Consider the following 21,671-nt stretch of genomic DNA (forward strand, 5'->3'; position numbering starts at 1 on the left):
TGCGAATGTATGTGTGTGTTTGTATGTGTGTGTATGTGTGTGTATGTGCGTGTGTGTATGTGTATGAATGTGTGTGTGAGATTCTGATATTGGATCATTATCGGACGAATTGTCTTTTGTTCATTGAAAAATATTTTAATTATATAATTTAAATATTTATGGATCACAAAAAAAAAACAATAAATGACATCAAGATGTGAGTTGTGAGTTCAAATTTTAAATGGGGGTTCATATCAAGTTTTGTTCATCGAAAGAAATAAGATTGTATGAACCTAATAATAATAATAATAATAATAATAATAATAATGATAATGATAATGATGATAATAATAATAATAATAATAATAATAATAATAATAATAATAATAATAATAATAATAATAACAACAACAATCTGGACATTAGCATATACTTGTTGTCACTCCGATTCCAGAGAAGATAACAGTAAGAACTCACTTGTGACTATACAATAATAACTAAACTAATTTTCATAAATTCTAACCATTATTAATTATTCTAACCATTATTAATTATTCTAACCATTATTAATTATTCTAACCACTTGTCATTCACACAAATAATTGGGTCTTCTATAAGCAACTTGTTTTTTTTTTTACATGGAGTTCACCACTTATCAAGGCCCAATGGCCACTCAGGGATAAGGGTTATTGTGTGTACAGTAACCAAAGGGGTAGTGTAGCAATAGTATTGGAGAATTGGTAAGGTGTCATTACTTAGGGGGGGGGGCGGTTCATCGGGAATTTGTTTGTGTTTTAAAAATAAGATCACTTCAAACTAAAAGTTTTTGTGATATTTTTTCTTAATTAATTTTAATCAATTTAATTAAATTCAATTAAATTTAATTAATTTTAACTGAATATAAAACCATCGGCATTCCCTCAAGAAAGAGGAAGCTTTAGGAGACAGACAATATTATGACTCCTACATGGTTCATTGTGATATATTTTACACAATTTTCATGAATTGCACTTGAGCACTCGACACAAGTATTACATTAAGTAAATATATATATATATATATATATATATAATTATTTAATATATATATATGTGTGTGTGCGTATTACAGAGGATCACACCATCATTAGTACCGTCAGTTTCAAATCCAAACAAAGTTGGTCTCCTTTATGAGTCTCTTTTTAACCTCTCTATCTCCCAAACAGAGGCTGAAGAGAGATCTATAAAGGCGATTAATTATCAGTCACTTCTGGTTGGATTTGAAACCGACAGTACTGATGTTGTCATGTGCACATTTGTGTAGCAAGATCTAGTGAGATTTGAAACCGAGACCAGAGTGATTGCTGTCTGGTGTTGTTACAACTGAACTAAGCAAAACTACTTAATGGCAGTGCGAGAAATTGTCTCATATGTAAACGGAATCATTTCATTTATTTATATTTTTTTTATGATACTGATATCTGAAAGTACTTAATTCTTTGTTTGTTTCAATGCTAAATGAATAGCGTCATTTCCTCCATTGGAGTTTGCTATTCATAGAGAACGTATTTATGGATGGATGATTACATCTGCGTCCTTCATGGATTTAGCTTCCTGGTAATGGAGATCATTAACTTTGCTGCTGTCAGAAGCAGGGAAACATATATATATATATATATATATATATATATATATATATATATATATATATATATATATAGTTCTGGTGGTTAATATTTTCAGGTGAAAACGTACTTACATGTCATGTCTATAAATTAGTGTGAATTCCCAAAAAATTACAAAAAATGATCCAGTAATAAAAATAATTACAAGTAAAAATAAAATGCATTGAGTTTATTGATTTATAAAGTTTTATCGGTGCTTGTCTACAATTGGGCCTATAAAAAAATTTTTTTTCAAGAAAAATCTTTATGATCTATGTACCTGCCACGGCACGAAGATGTCATATTCCAAAAAATCAAGTAAATCGATCAAGCAGTTTTTTTTATTTATTTAAGAAAATCAAATATTATGACACATTTTATCGGAGAAAAACTTGACGGCATCTTTATTTTCAATGATACGCTGCTAGCGACACCTCTTGGGAATCACGGTAATGTAGAATCAACAAGGGCAGACAATCGACTTTGCACCCTCTAGAAAAAATCCTTTGAAATTAACAACGTTTTCAGGGACGCTGAAAACGAAAATAACGTTTACAATTCCAATAAATGCGGAGTTTCCAAGATATGAAGAAATGTTACTCTTAAAAAAGTAGGGGATCACTTTTCTATAATAATTTAACGTACAATAAGCACCCACTTTATGGGCATTTATTTGTTTAAGAAAAAAAGGGTTTTGCCATTTTTTTTTTTTCAAAGTCGAGTGTCTCACCCCCTCCCCAAAATGTAAACACAACTTTTTTGTTAGGGAGTAGGAGTCAACATGTGGGTGCTCATTTTATGTAAAATTGTGTTCATTGTACATTGCTCTTCCCCCGTCCCGCACCCAAACAAGTGTCCATAAAGTGGGTGCTTATTATGCGTTAAATTATAATAGAAAAGTGATCTCACACTTTTTAAAAGGTAACATGTCTTCATATTTTGGAAACTAAGTATTTATTGGAATTGTAAACATTATTTTCGTTTTCAACATCTCTGAAAACGTTGTTAATTTTAAAGGATTTCTTCTAGCAGGTGTGAAATCGATTGTCTGCCATTCTTGATCCTACATACCCGTGATTCCCAAGAAGTGTCGTTATCAGCGTTTCATTGAAAATAAAGATGTCGTCAAGTTTTTCTCTGATAAATGTGTCATAATATTTGATTTTCTTAAATAAAAAAAAAAACTACTTGATCGATTTACGTAATTTTTGGAATATGACATCTTCGTGTGGTGGTACATACATCATAAAGACTTTAAAGATTTTTCTTGAAAAAAAATATTTTATACGTCCAGTTGTAGACAAACACCGTTTTATTGTACGTATTAATGCAGAAGAGTTCTCAAAATCCAGGAGAGGTAACTCCAATCGATCAATTTGACAATCCTCCATTTTCAAAATAAATATTGGATCATAATTGTGGATAACTGGCACATCTACTGGATCGTTTTTCGTAATTTTGTGGAATTTATACTAATTTTGACATGACGTGTAAGTACGCAATTATGTTTGCACCTGAAATGCATTTGTTTTAAAATCCACTATATATATATATATATATATATATATATATATATATATATATATATATATTAAAAGATGACAAATAAAAGTTACAAAGAACTATATTGTATCCTGATCAATAAGGAAAGATAATGGCCCAAAATGTTTTCCTTTCTTTTTTTTCTCATCGTTTTCTTCCTTATTGATTTGATGATATAATAAAATTGTTTGTCACTTTTATTCCTTATCTCTTATTTAACATGAATTGCTCATCTTACCCATGTAGAGCATTTGTTATCTTGATAGTTTTATTAAAGATAATATCTTTATCAGGTCCATGCAGAATTATAACTGCGATGTATTTTTATGAATGTTTCAACACCTTTCTATCCTCTTCCTCCACAACCTCCTCCTTTTCCTCTCAATGCTTGGCTTTGGATGGTTATCTGACCCCCCCCCACCTCGATCCTATTTGCCCCTCCCCCTATCCCCCAAAAGATCGGCAGTGATAAATGTCGGAACTATTTCTCTGGTGAGCTTTGGAATCTGCCACTTGTCCGCGAATCTTGTACAGAGTCCTGGATACGATTTGTCGTCCGGTTTTCCGTGCTCTCCTGCGGCCGGTTGGTTCTGAAGAAGAGGCACTTGATGGCAGTGTAGGCCCGCGTGCAGTAATCCATGCCATGCTCAAGCCTGTCGCCTGATTCTCGCAGAGGTTGAGGAATCTCGTCCAAAGCTGGTGGCACTGTAGAGTAGACGGCCTTCTTTGCTTGCACGGATCCCAGCTGACATGCTAACCAATCTAAGGCTTCAGTCAATCCCTGCCCAGTCAGGGCACTCACAGGCATTATGTCTACAACGAGAGAGGAAATTCGAATGAATTAACTTGAAATTCTTGTTTATGACGTCACAAGTTACAAAAAAAAAAAAAAAAATAATAAAAACGAAGGATAAAGGATACTTATGCAAAAGATGACTTAAATCACTTTTAGTTTTTAGTTTAAGGTCTCAATTTGTCAGATCAAGGGAGATAACTTTTCTTATCAGGAAATTCAATTAGGAAACCAGGCTGGGGTCTTTACCGAAGAAGCACCAAAATCAAGAGATTAGACCATTCTCGCAATGACTTTGCTGTGTTTACAATTCCTCTACAACTATTGTTGCATTTTCATTTTTTGTGATATTAAAGTCTAGATGTTGGTGTTATTAGTACTATAATCGGTACTTGTACAGTTTAGTTAAAACATTAAAAAATGAAAATATCGAAAAAAGTTTAAATTGTATGTATCCGTTATGGAACGAAGTTCTCCGATAAAAAATTTCATTTAATTTCATCAAGTAGTTTTTTTTTTTACAGCGAAAAAAAAAAAAACAACAAATTGTTATGATACCGAGGAAAATGTTTGATTTTTAGGAAGAAAAGCTAGTATTAAACATGGGAAGGGGTGTCAGCGCTTTAACTGGAGTTATCTCCCTTTGGCATTTCTAAAATTCAAACAAAATTTTTTTTTTTAATTCCAAGATGGCCGCCTTCAACGCGCTCTCATAAAAACGTGTTTTTCCGCTGTAAAAAAAAAAAAAAAAAAAAAAAACTACTTGATGAAATTAAATGAATTTTTTTTTTTTTCCGGAGAACTTTTTTTAAAACTTTAAACTTTTTTCGGTATTTTCATTTTTTTAATGTCTTGACTAAACTGTACAAGTACCTTATAATCTTTGTTACAGCAAAAAAAAAAAAAAGTCGCCAGAGCTTTAAAAGTTTCATCCTTGTTTATTAAAAAGCTTCATTAAAGACTATTTTTCTTTAAATCTTACCATAACATTTACTTTTTAATTAAAAAAAGTTGCCGCAGCTTTTTTAAATATTTTCATCCAATGAAAATATCGTTGGTTTTCTCTTAAAAGTCGCATAAAAACTACATTTTGTATTATTAATGATATCAACTTTGTTACATTAAAAAAAAATTCGTTGCATTTTTTTTAATGTTTTGATTTAATAAAAAAATATCATTGAGGGGAAATAACTCATTTATATGAAGGAGTTATTTCCCCTTAACTGACAAATAATTACACAGAAGTTCATTAAGTTATCTCCCTTAATTTGTCAAAGGTGAACACGATTGCACCCATTATTCCTATTAACTTGCCCCCCCCCCCCATGAGGGCAGAGTTGGATGCAAGATCGTTTTTAATGTGGGAAAAATCCAGCTCTCCAAAAAGGGCACTCTGGATAGGACAAAAATTAAAATGGTCTCAATTCTGAAGGATTCTTTTCCTCCATTGACCGAGGAGAGAAAAGGTGAAGTGTTAGCATCTGAGCAGATATTACACTATGATCCTGGCCTATTATTCAAGTTGAAAAAAAAAAAAAAATTCTGGCAATCACGCACACCAACTAATTGTTCTGACAGAGGTAACTTTTTTACTAGAAATTCGTTCATTTTTTTCATACGAAAATTTGGGATGTATCAACTTTATTTAATGTAACAAGAAAAAAAAAACGACAATAATTACGGAGCAATTATAATCTTTATTCAAAAAATATTCGAGGATTCGTAAGAATTTTTCCAACTTCATTTAATGTAACAAAGATTTATAAATATAATAAATATCAGCAACAAAATATAAACTTTAACATTACGTTTCGTTACATTTTACATAACATTTAAAAAAAAATTACTCTGTAATTATCGTCGCATTTTGCTTCTGTTTTGTGATGTTGAAGATTATATGTTTTTATTATTTATGTTATAGAATAATAGGCAATCCAGCACATAAATAATAATTCTAATCAGAAGCAGCTGAGGCTGAGGCTCAAATAGACGGTCATAACCCGATTCTCGTCCCAATCTGTAACAGTTCCGATTTATTATTTGTTTCTTTTCAGTACTGAATTTAAATATAATAAATAAGAATATCTGTTTATTTATTTTCATAAAATGTTTTTACATAAATATGGAGTACTAGTGTATTGTTTGAACCAGATGTAGCTCAGTGTTCGCTCGGCTGTCCCTGGAACATGACATCAACAGCTCAGGTTCAGCTGTTGTCTGACGTAACATGACGATCAGCTAATCACAACGCCGCCCACTTAGTTTCAACTCAACGTACGTGCGTGCGAGTGCTACTTCCAAGCAGCAGACGAGAAATTTGATAAATATTGGAAAAGGAAAAATAAAATAAATAAAAAGCCCCCATTTCTTACATGCAAATCAATCAGGAAGAGAAGAACAGAGCATAAATTTGACCATCTTGGGACAACAACAGCTACAGACACCAAACTGAGTTTTGTCAACAGCGGAAACTACTGGCAAAAGCAATACAATGTACCACATGCGGCCACAAATGCAGCCTAGCAAAAAGGAGGGGCATTACTGATGGCTGTTGTTGGAGACGTGCGAAGTGAAGTGTCGACGGTGGACGGCAATCCAGACTAGGAACTTCTTTGCTAAATCTCGCCCCCCCAACCCCTAACCCATTCGCTTTTGTTTTAACTATTCTACCAAAAAGTACTTGACAAGAATACTTGAAAAAGAAAAAGAATCTAACCATAACCTGAATACCCTAAAAACCAAGTGAGACTTAAAAAAAAGAAAGAAATTATGTTCCAATTTTCTTTCATAAAAAATACTTGAAAACAAAAGAAAGTTCTTTTCAAATTTCCTTCTTAAAACAAAGTCACATTTTTAAACAAACACTCGTGTTTAAAAAAATCACATTTTTAAACAAACACACGTGTTTAAAAAAAGTCACATTTTTAAACAAACACACGTGTTTAAAAAGTCACATTTTTAAACAAACACTCGTGTTTAAAAAAACCACATTTTTATACAAACACACGTGTTTTAAAAAACCACATTTTTAAACAAACACTCGTGTTTAAAAAAAACACATTTTTAAACAAACACACGTGTTTAAAAAAATCACATTTTTAAACAAACACACGTGTTTAAAAAAACCACATTTTTAAACAAACACTCGTGTTTAAAAAAAACACATTTTTAAACAAACACACGTGTTTAAAAAAATCACATTTTTAAACAAACACACGTGTTTAAAAAAATCACATTTTTAAACAAACACACGTGTTTAAAAAAATCACATTTTTAAACAAACACACGTGTTTAAAAAAATCACATTTTTAAACAAACACACGTGTTTAAAAAAAACACATTTTTAAACAAACACACGTGTTTAAAAAAACCACATTTTTAAACAAACACACGTGTTTAAAAAAATCACATTTTTAAACAAACACACGTGTTTAAAAAAATCACATTTTTAAACAAACACACGTGTTTAAAAAAACTTGTTCCTTTGAACCTTTTCTTGAAAACATTTTCTTGAAAACATTTTCTTGAAAACCTTTTCTTGAAAACATTTTCTTGAAAACCTTTTCTTGAAAACATTTGCTTAAAATTAATTTTTGGCAAAAAAAAGCACTTATAACCTGTTCTTCACACAATAAAAATTAAAAATTACGACAGATTTTTCTCATTTTGATGTTTTTACATTTAACATTTGGCAATTTTCTCTTACGTAGCATTGTTATGATTTCATCGGCGATGCTCGACATAATCCGGCTGTTAATGTCATGCCCCATGGAAAGCCGAGTGAACGCTGAATTACGTCGGGTTCAAAGGATGCACTAATACCAAAAGATGTTTATTTTTGTAAAATTTTAAAAATATATTGTTTAAATACAAATAAGAATATTTGTAACCTTTTTTATCAAATAATATTTTTTATTTACACTTTTTTTCAATAATAAGAGAGAGAGAGGGGGGAGAACGAGAGAGAGAGAGAGAGAAAGAGAGAGAGAGAGAGAGAGAGATATTAAAAATTGATGTTGCACAAACTTTTAAAGTTGTTGTCCATGCTCCTGGGCAACGCCAGATAACCATGCTAGTATAAATTAATTTATATTTAATATGTTTCACACATGGACAACCATGATGATGAATAATTTGGGAATTAAAAAAAAGAAAAGAATGGTTCGAAAAAAAGTGAATGGTTCGAGAAAAATAAAGAGAATAATAAAAAAAAAAAATGGTTAAAAAAAAAAAGAGAATGGTTTAGGAAAAAAAAATTAATGGTTCAGAAAAAAAAGAAGAGAATAGTTCCGATAAAAGTGAATGGCTTAAAAAAAGAAAAAAAAACTTACTCCAGTTGTGTTTGAGATTTTTCAGTGAAAGTTTATCTGTTATTTCATCGACTGTCATTGCTTCCGGCAGATCTTGTTTGTTCGCTAAAAACAAAAATACAGCATTGGCCAATTCCTCAGCTACAAAAGCTGGTCGAATGACGTCATAGCTCAATTCATCCAATCGTTCACGGTCGGCACTATCAATGACAAACACTACAGCATCGGTTCCTTTGTAGTAATGACGGAAAAGAGGTCTCTGGAAAACAGAGGTTCATTAGATTAGTGACGTTTGGTCGTTTTAGGTTTGTGACAAGAGAGTAGAGGTTATACAGCAAGATTAGAGTTAGGTGTGCAAAATAAAAACAAGGTTCAACTCTAAACCTAAACCAATTAGAGTTAACTATATCCAAGAAAAGCAGGGACAGAGACAGAACAAAGTTTGGTCTCAACAAGATCCGGAGATGCACAACCATAGACAACACCATTAGAAGGACTGAATGCAGAAAACACTGGAAAGCCATGATCACCAATGTCTGCAAAAATATGAAGAAGACGACAACCTGGGGCCTCACCAGAAAAACTGAATTTGTAAAATTTAAAAACTAGAAACAGAAAAAAATATGTATCTTACAAAGGAATATACATTTCCTAATTGAATCCCAAGCAACGCCGAGTTTTCCTGCTGATCTAAGATATTTGCTGCTTTCATATATTCTAATTATATTATTACGACTTTATTTGGAGTCAAATGGATAAGTGGACCAGTGTATTGGTTGGTAGCGCCTCCTTTCCAGCCAATCAGAAGCTCTGGCATAACACATCTTTTTTCTTGGGAGGTGATGGTGGGCAAGTGGCTAACGACACAGACTGACGACCTGGGTATTGTGAGTTCAAATCCTGTTTGTTCCACAAAATCATTCCAACTTGGGATATTGGCAATCTTCACGTAACATCTCCCATGATTATCCGACCTTTTTTTAGAAAGAATTCTGACTACAAAAATATCCGGGAAACCAATGTCAACAACAGAATCTTCAGATTCATATGGTGATGATGATGATTTTTACAGTACCCATGGGATTTCGTTCTCCTTATTCGATATTAGTGCTAGTACACCAAATGTAGGAAACACATCTGCCACACGTTTGAAAAGTGTCTGCGCTGCTGTTAAAAAGGATTAAATACCAACTTATTCATTTATTTTTTTCTTTGGGAGATAAATTGCTAAACACATATATTAACCTAGTCGAGCGTAGCCAACGTAAATAGAAGCCCTTCAATTTAACTCACGTTACCTGTTGACGTCAAAAGTACAATGGCCACGATTAGACAATAGATAACCGTTACGAGAATAGTTATTTTTTGTTTCGATTCTCCAAGAGATTGCCGAGGGATTTATAAAACTGGTCCAAATGGGACTGCATTTTCTTAAAAAAAAAAAAAAAAAAAAAAAAAAAAGAATTATTTTGCATTTAGACACGTGCAATTAAAAGGGATTATTTTTACCGGGAAAATATTGTAGTAAAGTTTAATGTTTTAAAAAGTGTATTTATTTATTGATTTTAAAATGCATCTGTTTTTAAAAAAATCCTTGTAAAAGTCGTTAATTGCTTAACGATGGCATTTGTACTTTATTTTGTGACGTCAGCGGGTTACATGATTTTGATAGAACGGCCTTCTATTTACGTTGGCCATGCGTAAATAATTTTATATGCGTATTTACCGCTCTGATTAATGTACTCCAATACGCACCAATTAGAACGAAATAGAATGAATGAAGTCCGGTGATTTGTGTTCCTATACCAGAGCTTCCGATTAGTTGGGGGGGGGTGAACAATCACTGCAGTGGTCCACCTGTCCGTTAATACGTGTGACTGTTACACATGGTATGCGATCGTATAACGCATAAAATACCCGTTTCTCATCATATGCTGTTCATTATGACGTCATTAACTTGGCTAACTTGAAAAGGTCAAATACTTACAAACTTATCCCGGCTGCCTATATCCCAAGCTGTTAAACTGATATCTCGATACTGGATTGTTTCCACATTAAACCCTGAAGATGACAGAAAAGAAAGAAAAAAAATATTAATAAAACATTTAATTTTTGTTGTACATTTTCAATATGTGTTGCGGATGTTTTTTTATTTTTTTTATTTTTTTTTATTTTGTTTTTTTTTTGTTTTGTTTTTGTTTTTGTAGTAGCAAAACAAAAAGTCAATAGAGAAAAACTCAACCAAAAATATTTAATTTCGACGCACCTGAAAAAAAGTTAAAGGTTAAATGTTAATGGTTAAAGGTTAAATGTTAAGGCAATAATGATTACTAATTAATTATTACATAAAAAGAACGCTGTTTCTCCTAACACACTGTGTAGAAATTCAGTGAAAATCATTAAATTAGCAAATTTTTAATGGTTGAATAAGAATTTTAATGGTGGAGTATCAATTTTAATGGCAATTATTTTAATGGCTAATTATAAATTTTAATAGTACATTGATATAAATTGAAATGATAAATTGTAACGGTTAGGTATAAATTTTAATGGTTAATTATACGTTACAAATGAAATTAAACATTTGTCCGCCCACTACCACCAACTTAAAAAAAAGAAAAGAAAAAAAATATGCTTATCAATGACTTCCCAGCAGGAAACATTATTGCACAGTGGACACTCAGATAAAAATAATTGAATATAAAATCATGTTTTAGTTTTCCATTATTTTAATTTAAATTTGATTATTAGTAAAATATATCATATTCCAAAAATCATGAAAATTGATCAAGTGGTTTTATATTTATAAAGAAAAGTATATTTAAGCAATTAATGGGAAAATATATTTAAGCAATTAATGGGAATTCGTAGGCATTACTACATATATCTAGTAAGTATGAATTATTGTTCAGTTATCTCCCTTTGTTTCTTGAGATTATTTTCAAAATGGTGGACACAACAGCTACTTCTAAGTTACTTATAAAATTTGATTTTCTTATTTAAAAATAAAACTATTTGATCAATTTATATGATTTTTGGAATATGATATTTTCGTTTTGTTATTAGTACGTACACCATACAGATTTTTCTTTATTTTTGTTTTTTATTTTAATATAAGGAATATTTTTGACAAGAATCACATTTTTTTTAAAAACTTCAATGTGTATTTATTCAACTTATTCATAGACGAGAAACACAGACGCAGTATCTGGTCTTAGAGTTTCAGAAATTTAAAAATAATTAAATTCAATAAAATCTTTGTAATATTTGTTATTTTGTTTATTTTAATTCTTTCATTTATGTGGTTTTCAACTTTTGTAGTGACTTTTTGTCCGGCAATGTGTTTGTACAGTGCCTGGAAAACGCGTCCATGGAAAACTCGTCAAGGAAAACTCGTCCATGGAAAACTCGTCCATGGAAAACTCGTCCATTTTTGCTAGGAAGAAAAGTGAAAAGCGCGTCATGACCGTTCTTGAAAAAGATATTGTTTTCAAAAGCGAATACACACCCCGTAATATTTTTTAAAAATATTAAAAAAAAAAAATGTTTTACTTGTTTAGTGTTGTTTTAAAAAAGATAAAATCGATTTTTTCTAAGTGTTCGTTTTCTACCTAGCTTTGTAAGTTTTTAGCGATTTAATCTATTTTAAAGCGTTTATTCAGTAAACCCCCCCCCCCAAAAAAAAACAAATAGTGTCGAGTGTTACTTTATAACAAACAAACAAAAAAAATGTCTGACATGAGAGGATCATATTTTGGAAGTCTCAATAATCGCTCAAAAATAGAAAATTAAAGAAAATACTGAAGTAGATATAGTTTTAAAAAGAGCCCCCCCCCCACCATCAAAAAGAAAAAAAAAAAATATTTTTAAAAATATAATTTAGGGAGGCGAACAGCTTTTAAAAAAATATATCTCCCTCAAAAACAAAACAACAAAAAAAAAGAGATTAAAAAGATTATTGAATAACAGGAGTAGAGGTTTCGATAAAATTGATAAATAAATTTCTTTATCGATCACTTTTGAATTAAAGCAACATTGGATTTTGTTTTCCCAAAACATTTTTTGAATTTAAGTAAAATTGGATTTCTTTTTCAAACAATTTAATAATTTAAATGGAACATTTTTCGAATTAAAACAACTTTGGATTTTTTTTTTCGAAACATTTTTTTGAATTAAAGTAAAATTGTCACTGAACAAAATGTAGTTTTAATCTTTTGTAGCGTCTGTTGAATCTGTTGAATCTGTTGAATCTGTTGAAGGGCCAACAAAGTTAAACAATTTGAATGGAATGAAATCAATGAACTTGGTCCTAAGCGCCACCTGGCAAAAGTTTAGCGAAACGCACAAAAATGGCGCCGTCCATGTAATGCAGAAGTACCACAAAAAGAAAGGGGAACAAAAATCCCCATATAGTTTCATCGGCACTTCTTCACAAATGAGGGAACCTTAAGCAACAGACATACATGCATCTCTATACTCTGAAAAGAAAAGGTAATGCCTGGGAGGATAGGTTCTTTAAATCGACACTAAAAGTCAGATGTCTGTTGTCGTCCTAAGTCATTCAATTTTGTTCATTCAATTCATTATTTTCAATCCTCTCATAATATTCTTCATCATCCAAGTGTGAATCTATTCACTTAACTAAAAGTAATCCTTGAGTAACGTTTGGTTTTGATAAATAAATGGTGACTCAAAAGTACAAAAAAAAAAAAAAAGGCTAACACAAACGAGTTACCTCCCTTGGACTGATCAGCCTCATCGACTAACTCAACTTTTTTTTGTCTTTTGCTTTTTATTTTTCGTTTTTCTTTCTTGCATTTTTTTTTATCAGCGTTGCATCAACTTACAAGAATTTTCTGTTGTTGATTGTAAACTTAGGAATGCACCGGTAATCTTTTATGCGAGAAAAACAGCCTCACCTCAAACTTATTTCGTGTAACTTCGAGGTGTGACGTCTCTTCTCGTCTAAGATATTCACTTTTATGCAATTCTTAAGAACTTGTTGAATATTTTTGACGTCACCAACCTCAGTTCTGTAAAGAATTAAAAACAAAAAAATGAGTAAAAAAAAAAAGTTTCTTTCGTTTATTTTGTCCTTTAGTCTCCATTTTTTATGAGCTATGATTCTGACAAAGGAAAAGATTTGCTGCTTTCTAGGCCGGAATCTATCATACTTATCGTTGGATCGTTTTTTTTTGCTTTGAAATAGTTTTATTTTATTTTATTTTATTTAACTTCTTACATCAAATGACTTCATGCCTTGTCTGGAGCGATTTCGTTAGAAAAACAAAGCTTTAGTAGCTCTGAAGGCGAAACTATACTATTACAATCTTTTAATATTAAATTCAGTCTCTGATACTATTTCAAATTAATGCTTATTGGGGGAGGGGTCGTACTCGTGTAGTGTCTATTCTGCTGTTATGATACCATCTGCTCAAGCATTACCTCCTCCAATGTTTATGTTTGGGAGGGTAATGTAATGATTTGGTGCTGTTTTTATTAATAACTTTTACAATTGCTCTTATTAAAAAAAGACGGTTGCAACCTTGGCCTTCGGAACAAGATCACAGTGTAGTATCTGTTCTGATGCTACACATCGGCTTTTTAAGTCCTCGGTCAGTGGAGGAGAAATCCTTCATGACTGAGACAATTTTTATTTTTGTTCCTATCCAAAGCATCCCTTTTTAGGAAGCTGGATTTTCCTCACATTGAAACCGACCTTGTGTCTAACTCTGCCCTCGTGGGGAGACAAGTAAATAGGATAAAAAAAAAAGAAAGAAAGATATAAACTAAGTATACTATCCTGCCACGACAGTTTAAAACCGGCTTTGAAATCTAGTAGGTGATGCCCTTTACTCCTCTCTGCAGCCTCTTCCCCACAGAAGAGATGTTGCGAGCCTGGTTCTGCTCTATTGCTATTTTTATGGCAGGTGCTCGTCTGAGCTTCAATCTATGGTCTTCCTTTACCAAACTTTCACAAAAACACTCGTCTAGCTACAGCCACTATCAACACTTTACCACACTCTTTATCTGTGCCTAAATCTAAACGCAAGTTCCATGAACAAAGCTTCTTTCCTAAAACTGCCTGGTTGTGGAACTCTGTTCCACTAGCTTGCTCTCCGACTGACTACAACGTTGTCATCTTCAAGTCCAATGTAAACAAATTCTTGCTTAGGCATCCCCTTAAAAAATCAATTTCTACCCATTCTACTATATCTCCATACACGCATTAACCCTTATCCTCGATGGGCCTTTGAGCCTTGATAAGTGGTGACTTACTCTGTAAAAAAAAAAAAAAACTACTGCTCTGTGTTAGCAATACAACAAAACTCCAGCTGTTTACATGATGAGCTTCTGTTTAAATAATTGATTGGTGTGGAAGAATTTCATTTTATTTTAGATTGTCCAACCAATTAATAAAGAAAGCGTAGTTGCTGTACTGACCAATTGTCGATATCGTAGTGACCAGTTCACCCAGTTTGAGTCTGTAGAGTATTGTCGTTTTGCCCGCAGCATCCAAACCTGGAATGGAATTAAAACAAAAAGAATGAAAATTATGGAAAATTTAAATATTCACAAAAACAAAAAAATATTAATCGGTAATTGTATTGGAATCAAAAAAATATTTGAAGTGTCCCATCAAACCAAACCAAATCAAACCAACCAAAAAAATTTGCTCTATCAAGGGTTGATGTTATAGTCTACACTGCTAGAGGGAGACGGATTGAAAACTTATGATAAACAATTTGATAAAAGAAGTGCTTTACCAAACAATTAGATAAAAGAATTGCTCTACTAAGAGTTGATGGTATAGTCTACACTACTAGAGAAACTGATTGAAAACTTTTAAGAGTATTTGAGGAACAACTTTGATAAAACTTGAACATGAAATGGCAAATTCATTGTCCGCACTTGCGAACAACACACTCCTTCTCCCCTCATTTAAATCTACCACTTTTACTTACACTATAATGCCACTATACTACCACTTTACTACCACTGAGAAGGTATAAGCATTCCTCCCCAGTTATGGATTGAATAGAAAATTATGTTCAAATATTCGATTGAAGAAAAAAAATTGTCATTTTTGAGATGAGGATTGATAATTCATATTATTTGTATTTTTTGAACTACTGTTCTCATCTTGTGTGTTATTTTCACAACGTTTCAGCCGATGTAACTTTCGACCTTCTCTAAAGCACTAAGTAAAAGTCAGTTGTAAGTGACACTTAAAGTTAGTTACTCTAGCAAGGCTTAATGGTATAGTCTACCTTACTATTTCTTTCATAGCTATTGGAAGGAGAAACAGTTACATTAATTTTCCAAGGGTATTAGAAAAAAATAATAATTAAACATCATCGAGGGTAAGACGTGAACCCAGAATGCCAGATTTAAATGCACACATTAGACAACATAAAGTAAGAAGAGACATTGAATGCCTACAAGACAATATCCTTTGAGTGTGTAAGTGTTGCATTTGGAGCTGCAGCGACGCCAATGAAATCAGAGGTGTGCACATTCCAGATGGATTTTTGATCTACATTCTTGTGTCCCATAAATGAGTGGAATTGTAATTATGACAAAAAACAAAGACATGTTACATTCCAAGTTGATAGGTTATGAATTGTGCAATGCAAAATAAAAAAGAACAATGTAATATTTTTAATATTTACATCCCAGGAATATCAATTGATGTTTATATAAGACAGCTTACATAAACAACTTAAAGAAGAGATAAGATGGCAGATTGAAAGACTTCCAACGTAATTAACAGTTCTCAGCCGTCGCCATCACACTCAGAAATCAACCTCTACAACAAAACGTAGATGGCCAAAAATTTAATTGTAAATAAAAAATTTATGTTAATTAATTCGTTTCTGTGTTGATTTTGTGAATAACAACAAAACAGTTGTTTTTTAGAAAAAAATTTATATTTATATATTCACTAGCTTATATATATATATATATATATATATATATATATATATATATATATATATATATATATTCCATAACGCAACATAAGGTCTCTCTGCATTTGGGTTTGTCAGGACAATCTGATACTTCACCGTACAGGTAAACTCTGACTAAATATTCGAAATAACATACATTCGAAATTATTTTACCGCAAATTATATTACCTTAAATTATGTTACTTCAAATTATGTAACCTAACTTCATGTTACCTCAAATTATGTAACCTCAAATTATGTTACATCAAATTATGTAATCTCAAATTATGTAACCTCAAATTATGTTACATCAAATTATGTAACCTCAAATTATGTAACCTAAAATTATGTAGCCTCAAATTATGTTACACCAAAATATGTAACCCCAAATATGTAACCTTAAATTATGTAACCTCAAATTATGTAATCTCAAATTATGTAACCTCAAATTATGTAACCTCACTTCATGTTACCTCAAATTATGTAACCTTAAATTATGTTACCTCAAGTTATGTAACCTCAAATAAATATCCAAATTAATAAAAAGCAAATGTTCAAATAAATAAAAATTAATGTTAATATTAATAAAAAGTTAATATTCAAATTAATAAAAAATATATATTCAAAATAATAAAAAATATATATTAAAATTAATAAAAAATTAATATTCAAATTAATAAAAAATATATATTCAAATTAATAAAAAATATATATTAAAATTAATAAAAAATTAATATTCAAATTATCAAAAATGAATGTTAAAAAACAATAAATCTTCAAATTAATAAAAAATTAATGTTCAAAATAATGTTTTTATGAACTCAAAAGTAAAAACGTAATTTTAATGAAATGCTCACAGAAATCAAACTTTAGCTTTATGAAAGGGCCCCTTGATTTCTAAGGACTTATAAATTAAGACCTCAGTAAAGTAGAACAATTTGATTTTTAATATGAGACCCCACCTCGTTCACCCTAACCTCACCTAAGATCTAAAGAAATTCCCCTCCTTCCCCACCGTTTTCTGGGGTGGTGGTACCATTTGGTGCCTATTTGTCTGACTGTGGTGGTCACAATTAATCAAAAGGTTTTCTTAATGAGGGAAAAAACTTTGGAAAGGTTGATGGGAGGAGGAATAAATTGGTGTTGGAACGAGGTGGTGCCGGGGAGAAAATGAAGCAAAGTAAGAAAGAAAATCTTTATAACATATGGTTAGAACTAATATGAGATGTTGGCACAAGGTCATCGAAAAAAGAGTTTTACTAAAACTTACTAAGTTTCACTGCAGGAATAAGCTAAAGAAGTTTTTATTTGCAAGTCACAAAAGTTTTACACCAAATATTTGTCTTTTTATAAAATCGAACGATTTGTTGGATTGCAAAAAGCATTGGAAACAGGAATTCCATGTTCAAAAAATAAGAACAGCTTTTCCTAATATTCTCAGTTGATGCAATTCGTTTATAGTGATGAACGCTTCGTTTAGAACCATCCACACTTTTTGGTACAACTGCTAATCTCAGTCGGTGCAATGGTTGCCACAAGACAGCAGACAGTGAACCTCAGGTTTATATTAGATTTTTCCTTCTCTGAGATGCACATCTTAACGAAGACTGAGAGTGCATCTTTCTTAAAGGATTAAACGAATATATATATATATATATATATATATATGAAAAAAATTCAATATGGCTTAATGAAAAAATATAAAGGTATTTGCAACTTCTCTTCCAATTTTTGGATTTTTATCGTCAAATCACATTTCAATTCCTTTTGACGGATTGATTGTTGCTATTTCTTCTGATGAGTTAAGGGCATAATAGATTCATTGATTAATATAATAATTAAGTGATTGGTTTTGCGCTACGAAACAGATACTGTCAAGAATTGTATAAGTCAACTGAATTAAAGGAATAAATTATAAGATGGTCAACATCACAAATTTTGGAATATAACTTTTTGTCATTTATTCTCTCTCTTTCTCCCCCCTCTCTCTCTCTCTCTCTCTCTCTCTCTCTCTATATATATATATATATATATATATATATATATATATATATATTGCACCGACTGAGAATAGCAGTTGTAGCAAATATATATATATATATATATATATATATATATATATATATATATATATATATATATATATATATATATGTATATACAGTCCTGTCAAAATCATAAGACCACTTAAGAAAGTAAGCGTTTACGATAATATTATCGAATTTTTTTTTTTTTTAAATAATTATTAGATCAGGGTTAAGGTTTCGAATGAAGCAGATTTCATTTTTTCCATCATACTTTCCCTTTTGGCAATGGTTTCAACCATTTGTTTGATTAAAAAGTCGATAATATGCGTAAACGCTTACTTTCTTAAGTGGTCTTATGATTTTGACCAGGACTATATATATATATATATATATATATATATATATATATATATATATATATATATATGAATAAAAAAGAATGCGAAAAGTATAAAAGCTTATAACTTTTCTTTATTCGTTTTTAATTGGTGACGTGCAGGAATACAAAATAATAATATTATGAAAAAAAATTAAAAAACTTTTTTTATAAGTACATAATTTTCGACCGATCCTTCAGTCTTAATATATATATATGTGTAAAGTAAGTAGTAATTTTTGAAAATATATATGGCAACAAAGCTGCATTAGGATTTTGTATGGAACCAACGGTACTTTATATTTTTATATATACATGTGAAGAAACCCATCCTTGCTAAAATCGAACAAAGAAAAATGTGGTTTGCAGATCAAGTGCATCATATATGGCCAGTCATAAAATCTTTAATAATGATACTTTAATTTATGCAGATTTTATATTTTATAATGATATTTTAATTTATGCATATATATATATATATATATATATATATATATATATATATATATATTTTACATAGTGGTCACCACTTATCAAGGCCCGGAAGTCACTCAGGGATAAGGGTTATTGCAAGTACATTACGTTAGTGTGGAGATTTGATGAAGTGTTTACTTAAGGGGGCGGTTCATTAGGAATTTGTTAACGTTGGACTTGAACACATCCAAGTTGTAGTCAGGTGGGAAGCAGGCAGACAGAACAGAGTTCCACAGGCGTGCAGTTCTAAGAAAGAAGCTTTGTTCATGGAATCCACGTTTTGATTTAGGCACAGATAAAGAGTGGGGGAAATTTTTCACAGTGGATTCGGCTAGACGGGTGTTTTTCGTGAAGGATTGGCGAGGGTGGACCAGAGATTGGAGTTCAGACGAGCACCTGCCATGAAAATAACGATAAAACAAGGATAGGCTCGCAACATCTCTTCTGTGGGAGAGAGGTTGCAGGGTAGAGAAAAGGGCATCCCCCACTAAGCCACAAAGTCTATTTTGTACTCTGTCAAGGCAGGATAGGCTGTTTTTAGCAGCCCCTGGCCAGATATGGCAGCAGTATTCCATCCTTGGACGTACTTGGCTATATATAGACTTGTATGGTATATACTGAATTCATGTAATTCAGTAAATTTTCATATATCAATGAGTTTTAAGGCAAAAATAATGTTTGAAATTGTTCGACTGGACATGGAAACAATTGTAACGTAAAATGAAATACACTTTTTGTTGCCATCAACACCTTTTTTGAAGTCTTGATTTTGCTTTCACAGTATATATATATATATATATATATATATATATATATATATATATATATATATATATATATATATATATATAACTACTTCATTTACTCACATAAAATTAATATACGAAAGTATAAATTTATGCATAAACTTTAAGAATTTACTTAAAAAGTGCTCAATACGTAGGTAGAGCTAGTTAAGAATCCTAGAGTGGATGGAACGCAGAGTCTTCAGTGTAGCTTAATCGCCATATATATTTTATAAATTACTATGTGTGTGTGTGTGTATATATATATATATATATATATATATATATATATATATATATATATATATATATATCCAAATAAATAATAATAAGTTGTCACGTAATTGCGAAAACAGTTTAGTTTTTCTTCCATTCCCCAAATCAATAATCTCATTAATAACAAAAAACTAAAAACTTTGTTTAAAACGCTTCACTGACTTTTGTTCGATTCGGCAAATTTTTGGTCCAATATTTTCTAATGGCACCATCTATGGATTTTGATTGATTTGATCGAATCCACCACCATCACCACCACCACCACCACCACCACCACCACCACCGCCACCACCACCGTTTCTCTCAAGAAATAAATGTGTGTATGCGCACATAAATGTTGGATAAGATATATTCTTATGGGTGACCAAATATTTACCTGCGCACAAATCGGCGAATTGTTCGATTAAAAATAATGAATATCGTACCTGTAGTTTTGTTTTCTTTCCCAGGATTTGTGTGTGCACACACACACACACACACACACACACACACACACACACACACACACACACAATTCAAACTCTAATATTCACAGGTAACATGAAGTGGAGCAAATGCACTGAGGACATTGCCAAGGTTGCTGCAAAGAAAGTAAACTCTTTCTACCGTGCTAGAAAATCACTCCCATCTGCGAGTATCTTTTTACAAAACCACCATTTGTCCATGTATGAAGTATTGCTATCATATCTAGGCTGGTGTCTCTATCACTAATCTCCCCCCCCTTAAACATGGCCCTCAAAAGAGTCTCAAACTTAATAGGTCCCACACTATTTTTTGCTTTTTTTTTTTTTTTAAAGATAAAGCATCGTAAATTGCAAAAATAATAATGTTTTAAAAATATTTTTAGGAACAATACAAAAAGTCCCTAAATTAATTCGATATAACCCGAAGAGAAATTAATTTCTTGAACTATCGATATTATCATTGAATTAAGCATTGTTTATTTAATATTTTTACACAGAAATTATAATTGCAAAAAATAGTTTTTTAAGATTACATGTTTCACGTAATTTTTATATGTAAGATTCCAATATTTTCATTGCCTGAATAAACGTTTAACTTTCAGCGTGATTTTTATATAATCTTGAAAAACAAAATAAAAGTTTTAATTTCAAAGCAGGAACCCAGAAAAATAATTATATTAATTAAATTAAAAAAATGGTAACAATTATACAAACGTTCACGATAAGAATGTACGGATGCACAGTCGGGGTGGGGGGAAGAAAACCAGCACTCCCTACCTCCCTCTGGGCTTCAGTAGAACGCATTTTTAGACGACTTCGCTTGTTTTTGTTTGTGCGAAGCCAGAATATTTCGCTTTTAGGAGCTAATTAAGCTACTTTTGTACAAACAAGGTTTTTTTTTTATCATTTAATTAAATATCTTAAGACTTTACTAATTACCTTTAAAATAGACCCAGAAAACTAATATTTATCTTTCTAAGGATTTTTACAATGAATTTATTTAACTTCAAAATTTAGCTGAATTTGTCAATTTCCCAATGTCGCCGTGAAA

General features: G+C 31.2%; 1 protein-coding gene across 1 annotated transcript in view; it reads right to left on the minus strand.

Annotated features, from left to right (window-relative positions):
• Positions 1 to 3,294: 3,294 nt before the first annotated feature.
• LOC145302249 (ADP-ribosylation factor 3-like) overlaps positions 3,295 to 21,671 on the minus strand; it is a 220,313-nt gene continuing 201,936 nt past the window's right edge. The window contains exons 2-5 of the mRNA XM_080144642.1: positions 14,711 to 14,788; positions 10,254 to 10,327; positions 8,288 to 8,525; positions 3,295 to 3,976 (exon numbers count right to left, since the gene is read on the minus strand). Coding sequence (XP_080000768.1) covers positions 3,645 to 3,976; positions 8,288 to 8,525; positions 10,254 to 10,327; positions 14,711 to 14,788 — 722 coding nt within the window. The 3' untranslated portion in view covers positions 3,295 to 3,644. The remainder of the gene's footprint in view (positions 3,977 to 8,287; positions 8,526 to 10,253; positions 10,328 to 14,710; positions 14,789 to 21,671) is intronic.

Source organism: Euprymna scolopes, chromosome 2 (assembly GCF_053919585.1).
Source record: "Euprymna scolopes isolate OS-2025 chromosome 2, ASM5391958v1, whole genome shotgun sequence".
In the NCBI taxonomy this organism is placed as follows: Eukaryota; Metazoa; Mollusca; class Cephalopoda; order Sepiida; family Sepiolidae; genus Euprymna; species Euprymna scolopes.